The sequence below is a fragment of the Lepisma saccharinum genome, chromosome 24 (assembly GCF_977018435.1).
Source record: "Lepisma saccharinum chromosome 24, izLepSacc3.1, whole genome shotgun sequence".
In the NCBI taxonomy this organism is placed as follows: Eukaryota; Metazoa; Arthropoda; class Insecta; order Zygentoma; family Lepismatidae; genus Lepisma; species Lepisma saccharinum.
The window spans coordinates 46,779,182-46,788,983 of record NC_139252.1 but is presented as its reverse complement, the minus strand read 5'-3'; the positions used below and the strand labels follow the sequence as shown (position 1 = coordinate 46,788,983).

General features: G+C 35.6%; 1 protein-coding gene across 3 annotated transcripts in view; it reads right to left on the bottom strand.

The window, feature by feature from the left end:
• Positions 1-8,252: 8,252 nt before the first annotated feature.
• zip (myosin heavy chain 10) overlaps positions 8,253-9,802 on the bottom strand; it is a 159,907-nt gene continuing 158,357 nt past the window's right edge. For 2 of the 3 annotated variants that reach the window (XM_083110829.1, XM_083110830.1), the window contains one exon: positions 8,253-9,574. In XM_083110829.1, coding sequence (XP_082966955.1) covers positions 9,436-9,574 — 139 coding nt within the window. In that variant the 3' untranslated portion in view covers positions 8,253-9,435. The remainder of the gene's footprint in view (positions 9,575-9,802) is intronic. The other variant, XM_083110831.1, reaches the window with a different exon arrangement.

Here is a 9,802-nt window from a genome sequence, read left to right as displayed (position 1 = left end):
ATTTGGAACACGCTGATATATAGACGATAGGCCTACAACAATACCTATGCCAGCATTCCGCTTGCGCTTGCATGTTCAAACTTGTTACGAAGTTACAAACTGCACGAAATCGCCCGAATAGCGGTGGCGCTGTATGTGAGGAAGGTTGAAACGCTTGCCTGTACGAATAACAATGTTGCATGAAAAAGCGTGTTTTTCTCTTTTCACACAAATGATATGCTCTCTGTTTATACACTTTGAACATATATTTTTATTGACATTTGTTGGTGAAACCTTCATTAATATTAATTTCCAAGTACATATGAAAATGATTATATTTACTAGTAGATATGGCATTTTTTTCTCGGAAATTCTATGTGTCCGAATAACAATGTTACATACTGTATCTATCAGCATGTTCGAAATGGGCAAGGTGAAGGAACTTAGTTCCGATCTGAAGGATGTTATTATAAATTTGGCCCTTAGAGGTTATTCGTTAAGAAAAATTGGACAAACAGTCAATAAATCACACTCCACAGTTCAATACATCATAAATAAATTTAGAGAGGAAGGTTCAACACAGAATGTGCCGAGAAAACTAAAAGAGAGACAGACAGTTGAATAAACGTGATGAACGCTTTATTTTAAAAAGAGTGCGAGAAAACCCCCAACTAAGTGTTCCTCAGTTACGACCGACCGTTAGTAGAAAATGTTGCTGGCAAGATGACGTCCGATCAAACTGTCCGACGTGCCTTGTGGAAGCATAGATATCATATATCATGGCAGAATACCATGAAAGAGGCCGTATGTAAATAAGGTGAATCGCAGGAATAGACTTTCATTCGCGAAAGAGCACCTCCACAAGGACCAGGAATTTTGGGATAATGTCATATGGTCAGATGAGTCCAAGATTAATATATACGGGTCAGATTGGATAAATAGGGTCTGGAGAAAATCAAATAAATACAATGATTACATTAACACAGTTCCAACAGTTAAACACGGTGGTGGGTCATTAATGATTTGGGGCTGTATGTCCTCCAAATGTGTTGGTACCATCCAGTTTATTGATGGTATCATGGACGCATATGTCTATTTGGACATATTGAAGAACAATGTAAAGCAGCGTGTCCAAAAAATGGACATGCCGCCTATCTACAGATTCCAACAAGACAATGACAGTAAGCGTAAGGCGCAAGTTAACATGAATTGGCTAATATGGAATGTGCCCAAACTACTACAAACACCAGTTCAAAGTCCAGACTTAAATCCCATTGAGCATTTATGGTCAATATTGAAGAGGCGAGTCCATAAAGCAGGAGTTGAAAACTGTTGTGCAAGCTGAGTGGAATAAAATAAGCTCTGAAACATGTCGGAAACTGGTTAATTCTATGAAGAACAGGTGTCAAGCAGTAATTAAAGCCAAAGGATATGCATCAAAATATTAGAACTGTCAGTCAATTTACTCTGAATATACTTTTTCCTTTTATATTATTAAGTGTAGGAATAGAAAAGTTGTACAAAAAATGGCATGTTTCTCTTTCAGTTTCATTTAATTTATTACTGTCGTTGGTTAAACAGAATTTGGGCAAGATTTTATGTTCCTAATGATATTAGTTATTGAATTGTAAAGAAACAATTTAAAAAAAGTGTATTTCCTTTCAGATATTAAAGCATTTTCTTTGAAAATCCATGTGTAGGAATACAAATGTTACATTCTGTATATTATTTTCATTTGGTGGTGATATTTATACGCCTTTTATGATCCACGGCAGGGAGCCAGGTCCTCTCAAAAATAAAGCGTGTAGTAACCTACTAAAATTTCTCGGTACATTTGTAATTACAAGCAAGTATATATTATAGTTATCTGTCATTTGATATCAACTGTTTTTCAAAACTTTATTTAGTATACAAACTTATTGTAAATAGTTATCAAAGAGCTCAAATTCTGAATTTAGTATTAACATATCATGATACTCCAGATGGAGTCGTATCTGCATGAACGCCATCTCTGATTGATTGATTTAGTTTATTTTACTTTGCGTTTTGTGCCTCTTGGCTAATTTGCGAAGATGGGGATGAGTGATGAAATGATGAAATCGATGAATGGACATTCACAAACAACCAAGCCCGACCAGGATTCAAACCTGGGACCCTTGGAATGCCATCTCTGGAACACAAAATCAACTATATATCGAAACAAAGCTTCCTTGCATTACACGATACCACAAAAATAAAATGCTTTCACCTTAGCATCCGGAGAAAACAGTTGGAAACACAGATGTCAAATTTAGATCTTCCCCCACATAACATATTTTCAATCACAAATGTAATTGTTTTAAAGTAACTGTTTATAATGTCACTACTTACTTCTATTGCAAAGAACTCTAAAAGTAGCTACTTACAGATAGAATTTCTGAAAAAAGTAACAGTTTTACTTGTAACATAGTGACTAGTCAGTCCCAAACACTGCAAAATTCCTATCAAAATGTAAAAAGATGTATTGTGCCCCTTCATAGCAAAATCTTGAAACTTTGCATATGGCTGGTGTACTCACTTATTACATTCGTGTGTTGATTTTTTTAGAGTACGTACATTATTTTACACAAACTAAAACACTAAATTATAAGAAAACGTTATTGTTTTAAAAACTTGACTTCCTACATTTCAAGCAAAATGGGAATATTATTATTTCCCCCAATTCAGTTCAAGAGATTTTAAATTAGGCAAATTCTGGTCATGTTCTACAAAGGTTGAAAAATTTTCCATCCTATAAAAATAGCACCCAGGCAGCACTTAAAAGAGGTTGCAGTCAATAGCTGGAATGTCAACCACAAATGAATACACAAGAGAGCTACTACTACTATTAATAATAATATATTAAGACAATAGTATTTACTATTATTATTGTATTCAAAGTAAATATATAAACACAAGATCTATAGTGTTTATATCCTAAACGAATAATACTCGCCAAAATTAAAATATATTATTTTTTTCCAAATTTCCGGACCACCCACTGACAGGAGACAAAAACTTTCTCTTTTCCTCTTCATCTATTGTTTACAAGAATTAATGTAACAAAGGACGGACTTTTGCATAGTATATTAAATAAATAAAATGAATGTTGAATGTCCCAGCAAGCACAGAGTTCCGGCACCAAACTGATTTGCAGGAATGGAGTTCTGTCCCACCTGCTCCTAGGACTGTTTTGCTAACAGCTAAATTTGTGATATAAAAAAGCTCCATTACTTTGCTCCTCTGATCTAATGAGATTAACAAAAGTACCTTTAACTTGTAATTTTAATAACCTGAAAATTGTGGGATTCAAGTGCCCCCTTACCCCCTACAAGTTACGCCTATGCAAGACACTGACCATAATTCTTCCAATATTGTCCTATTCTACATTGTAATGAACAAAATTAATGTCAACAAAACCACGTTACTTCCGAGAAATACTTACTTTCCTGTGTGTTCTCTCCGATGTTATTTTTTGGCCACAAATATATTGGTTATTATTGCATGGCTCTTAGGGAGAATTCACACCGAAGAGACATGTGTCGCTTGAAAGCGAACACTGAGTAATCAATGCAACCTCTCGAACCGAAGAGACAGCAAAATGCATATGTCGCATGTTTCTTACATGTCTCTCAGAATGTGCCATTTTCTCAATACTGTGCATCATGTCGCTTCAGTTTGATGTTCACCTATGCGCAGTGAATGCTTCACTCCGAGCTATATTTGGACTCTAGATGAGAGCCCAACCAGAGGCCTTACAAAGTGTTTAAAGCTCAAATTTTTTGATATAATAAAGTATCGATATATACACAATGTTTTAAGATTTAAACACAACATTCCTTTCACTATATCAAGTTCTTTGATCAATTTATCGACTATAATTGGCCTTCAACATCATGTAAAGAGGCCGTGTTCTCGCCATTTACATCCCTCTCCTGACTTTCAATAACTTGTACAAATTTTACAATGCGATTGAGATGTAACAATGTCTCGTTACGTTTTTTTCGGCTGACTAATGCAATTATATCCATACCATCATGCAAACTGGGCAAAGAAACAAGAGTAAAGCTCTTTGTGTAACGTGGCAACACAGCAAGCATAGACTTGTAGCGCCCGCCAGTAGTTTCCACGGTTCAAGGAACATTGCTGTGTGCAGCGTTGCCAAGTTCTGTGAACAGCTTTGCTCCGCTGAATAAAAATCTGTAGAGAATCAGTTTCGAAATGTGAATTGAAAATCATAATGGATTTTAAAAACGGATGCAGAGAGCTTCAAAACAAGACTAATATTGTATTTGTAAGACTAGCCAATAGCAAGAAAAAGTAGTTTCGCAAAATTGAAAATAACTTTTTTGAGAAATTTTGAAAACCTGAAAATTAATAATTGTGTTTAAAACCTTTCTGCCTGCACCCTACTAAAATTTCATAACAATCATGACAACCTGTTATTGATTTACAGAATTTCAAAGACAGCGATCATATGCAAAATTAAAAAAAAGTCACTTTTTTGTTCTCGCGACGATAAAAAATATAAGGCACACTTGAACAAAATTGGCTAGCATAGATTAACGCAGAATTGAATAAGCTAAATTTTGATGTAACTCGTTTTTATGTAGGTCTTCTTGTTACATTTTAATTGGTGTCCAAACTCTAGTATCTGTAATGCCTGCCACACGGGGAATCCCAGTTGGTGGGCGAATCTCAGAACAAAATTTTCCCGCCACATCCCTGTAAAAAATGATGTTTCTAGGGCTCGGCCAGCATCTAATTGATGGCTAACTGGAGGGGAAACCATGGCTTTGAATCGAGAATGTGGGGAATCTTTCTTCCACACTGCCATGCACATGTGGAAGCTTTTATAATCTCTATTCCAACAGAAAACATGAACTATTATCCTGTATCTAAACATAAAGTCAGCATTCAAATAAGTTGAAAAATGATTGTGTGATGGTGCTATCATTACTGAACGAAGTATAGACCTATATATTCCCTGTTACTAACCAGATTTCCTTCAATTCTTATTTCCCTATCTAAAATTGCAGACCCTCACGTGGGTTCACCCATTGATCATATACTTAACAGAATTACATACAGTAACTATGTACTATACACAGGGTTCCTACACAAAATCATGCAATTTTTTCCAGGACATTTTCCAGGACTTTTCAAGGATTTTCTACAATTGCTCCAGGACAAGTGTAGAAAGTAAGCATGGCAAAATACGAGGGCCACTATTTATATTTTGAGCCTTGGCAACACTGATTGAAGTTAGGCACGATTTGACGTTTGCACGGAATCGTCTGGCATTATTGACCATAACGTACTTCAAATGTTTTGTCAATAGCTTCATTTGTGTTGTTTATGTTGCCTTGGAGATTGCGCGACAACAATAAAATGGAATTAACTTGTGAACATTTTCGTGGGATGATTTTTTACGATTTTCGACGTGGATTATCAAGAGAAGAGTGCATCGATCAACTTACTTCCACATTTGGCGATGAAGCCCCATCCTTTGCCACTGTGAAACGCTGGTAGAACGAATTTAATCGTGGCCGCCATTCGCTCACCGACGAGATTCGCTAAGGTCGTCCAAAATCAGTTGTCCAAGAAAACATTGATGCTGTGCAAAACCTAATACTGCAAGATCGTCATGTGACATACTGTGAGATTGAGGCAACCATAGGCATTAGTTCCACCAGCATATATAAAATATTACATGATCATTTAGCTGCGAGAAAGGTATGTTCTCGTTGGATCCCACACAATTTGACAAAAACTCAAAAAGATGCTCGCGTCGATTGGTGCAAACAAATGCTCAATAAATACAATCGTGGTGCTTCAAAAGAAATATATAAGATTGTAAGAGGTGACGAATCATGGATATATGCATATGAACCGGAACTTAAACAGCAGTCGACTGTATGGGTGTTTCAAGATGAACCCAATCCAACAAAAATTGTTCGCGCTCGAAGCACATCGAAACAAATGGTCCCCTGTTTTTTCGGGAAAACTGGTCATGTGGCAACTGTGCCTTTAGAGGAACGTAGAACGGTCAACTCTGAATGGTACACAACGATTTGTTTGCCAGAGGTCTTCGGTCAAATACGGAAAACAAACAAACGCCGTCGGATCATTCTTCATCAAGACAATGCCAGCAGTCACACATCTCGTCTAACAACCGACTTTATGAATAGTCAAAAAATCGAATTGATGGGTCATTTGCCATACAGTCCTGATTTGGCACCCAATGACTTCTTCTTGTTCCCGAATGTCAAGAATAAATTGCGTGGACAACGATTTTCGTCGGCAGAAGACACCGTTGATGCGTTCAAAAACCATATTATGGAGGTGTCTCAAGAAGATTGGAAAAACTGCTTTGACAAATGGTTCGAACGAATGCAAAAGTGTATTGACCATAAAGGAGAATACTTCGAAAAACAATAAAGCAGTTTTCAATGCCAAATTCCTGTTTTTTCATTGTTGGGCTCAAAATATAAATAGTGACCCTCGTACACATCATTACATATTTTCTTTTATTAAAAAAAAATAGTTCTAAATTTTTTTAATGCAGGCTCCCAACTCCCCTACACCTGCTCCTTTCCACATCTTTTATTTCTTAGTATAATGAAGGTTATTTAATTTTTACAATAATACAGAAAAAATACAAAGGTAGAAAAAATAAACACAAGTATATATAAGTTTATAAAAAATTACCATCTTGTATTACAAATAAACAAGAATAATATCCTTGGAAAACTTGGAATATTTAGGATAGCAAACCCTTTTTTTTAACCATTATTATTATCATCATATTTTCTACCTCAAAGCGATACAAAATACAAAAGCGTGGGGCATTATACTTCAATTACAAAACTATGACTACAGTACACAGCAACGTGACATAAGTAAATAAACCACTGTCATGACACTGACCTGTTTTAAATGAAAACTTATTGTAATTCATACAAATAAAATGGGGCAAAGGAATTTCCAGGACAATCTCCAAAATTCCAGGTAAAGCTTGGAAAAATGTGAAATTTCATAACATTTCCATGCCTGGAAGGAATATTTTAAAATTCCAGGTTTTCCAGGATGCGTAGGAACCCTGTATACAAGAATGTATTTTTAGAGGACCAAATACAGGTTAAATCTACCCAGGTATAGATTGTGCACAGCACTGAGGAGAGGGGATGAGCATAACCTGCTACGAAGCAAGAGATCCCAGGTTCGAACTCTTTTAAAGAGGGGATTAAAGCATAACACAGGGGATTTAAAAGTTGGAAAGGGAATTTTGGGACAATCGTAAGTGAATTTTCAATCTGAACAAGGCAGTGTTCAAAATGGAAATTTCTGGATGGGGTTGGATGCATGTAGAAATGGAGACAATGAAGGGGGTGGGGAGGTGCTTACGCAAATTATCCTAGGTGGGGCCACTGACAAATTCATGGCCAAATCATTGGAGGAATATAGAAGAATTTGGATATTTGGAAAATATGAAATTAATAAAGTTATAAACATATTCTTAATTGGGGCAATAGCATCCCTTCACTTTTAGTACTGGAACCAGGAACACAAATGAAACTGGAAGGATTGCAGGTGGATTGAGATTCCTGGAACAAAACCAATTTCTTACAAATTGCACAAGTTCAGGAATTCAAAATGTTTAGAAATTTTGGCTCCATTGTCCTAAGGAAAAGTTCGGTTACCATTGTCTTCCTGTAGTATTTTTGTAAAGCTTTGAAAATGAGTTTGTGATTTCTACAGAATGCCATTAGCTTCTGGGATAGTGGATTCAGCCGTAAATTATCTTCAATGAATTTACATACAAAATTTACAAAAAGAGTTCGCTTTCTTTTTGAACAGGCCTTGTATTAAGTTTATTCCTGTGTAAAACAGTCCATTTTTGCTTCACATAGGATAATTTAGACTTCAAAATATGTCGCAGCGGTAAATACACTAAATCGTGTTTAAGAGATAATTTCGCATTATTTTGTGACAAAACATGGTCGGTAAATACATCTCAAACCTTTCAGAAACATGAAAAACATTATAGTGTGTTATTTCATATTTAGTGTTTGTCAAAAACTAACTATGCATACTTTTAGATATTCTGTCTTATGACCAACATCCAAGAAATTATTTCCTGAACCTAAATCGTTCTACACTTTACACACGAGATTCAAGTTTTTGCCAGTTTCCAATTTAAAGTATTGATCAGGAAAGAAGGAAATTATGATGCAGGAAATAAAACAAATAAGTAATCTGGAACTCACTTTTATTGTTTCAGCAAGGCCCAGCATAACAAGAAATGCCGTCTTCTCACATTCCGCAAGTTGGCTAAGCTGGGTTCAACTTTGAACCATATTAGGCCATCTTACAATGTACCAATTTAAGGGTTAAAGAGAATATGTACAAAAATTTACTTTCTATACAAAAATGACATCATTCATACCATAATAAATGAAAAATGCATTAGTAAGATTTTTTTGTTTTTTGACAATTTTTTACAATTACAAAAAAAATACTAAGTATATTGATTCCTGATTCTTTTTCTTGCTCCTATGGACAGTAGAAAAGAAGGCAATCTTGGGGTTATTATCCACAGATTATTATATTGTTTTATCAAGTAATTGTACAATTTCCTACACAATTAAACCCTTTTCACTTCAAAATTTGTACAGGTACTTGAGTCTCCTGGTACAAAGACCTTTTGCACCACTTGTTAATTTGACACGACTGACCATAACCAATGTCTCCGGCATCCACACGTTTTTAAAAAATCATTCTACACTTTAGCAGCTCCTTACCTCTCCTTTATTAAGGCATTCTGTGGTGGGGAACCAAAGGCAGAAAAAAATCATCACTTGATATTGTCTCCGAAGAGACTATATTCTTGTTTTTTTTTTTAAAAAAAGAGAAAATGAATTAACCTATCTCTTATTTCTTTACAAACACTATCTTACACTGAATTCACATTCTATTTCCACGTGGCTGTTCAGCAAAACAGCTATAATAAGTCCTAACTTCATTTCTTTTTCATTCAGGAAACAACACTTGATAATATTTCACAGAAATGTTAATGCAAGAAGTGTTAAATGCTACAAGCACAGAATGAGGCGTTTAAACCTACAACATCTGGAATGACCCTTTTACATGGGGAATGTCTGGGTTCCTCAGCAATTACCACTGCTAAAGAACATGTTTGTTAGAAAATATATTTACTAAATCACAGTGTTAAATTATAATAATAATAATAATATTATCAATTATACCTTATTTGTTTGTTTAAAAAAAAAAAGGCCATGTACTGAATACATGAGGAGAACGTCCAATAAGTTTAATGCTGGCTACAAAAATTCCCTTCTGCTTTCAGCCGACTTACAATCACATGGTCATTGATAAGTTACTCAATCTGTGTGGCCGCACTCCGTACGGCAGGAATTAGTTGGTCTCTTCCTCTCCGTCCACAGAATCATCTTGGATTGTGGAAACTGTGTCGTCACCACCTGCGCCGGTCTGTATGGAGCCTCGCTTAGATGGGCCTAATCGTGATAGTCCTATACCAGGAGTACCTCCTCTCCTGCAACAGATTGTGTTCATACATTAATACAGGACACAGGGTGTTCAAAAATTCAAGTGACTGGTGGAAAAATCACCTCGATACAACTTCCATGATTCCTGAAATCTTAATTAACAAAAATGGCAATAACCTGTGTTACTGCACACATATTAATAAAACAGTAATAAAAATGCACCTGGAGAAATCTGTACAAAGATAAAATTCAACGTTTCGACCTCTAAACGGAAA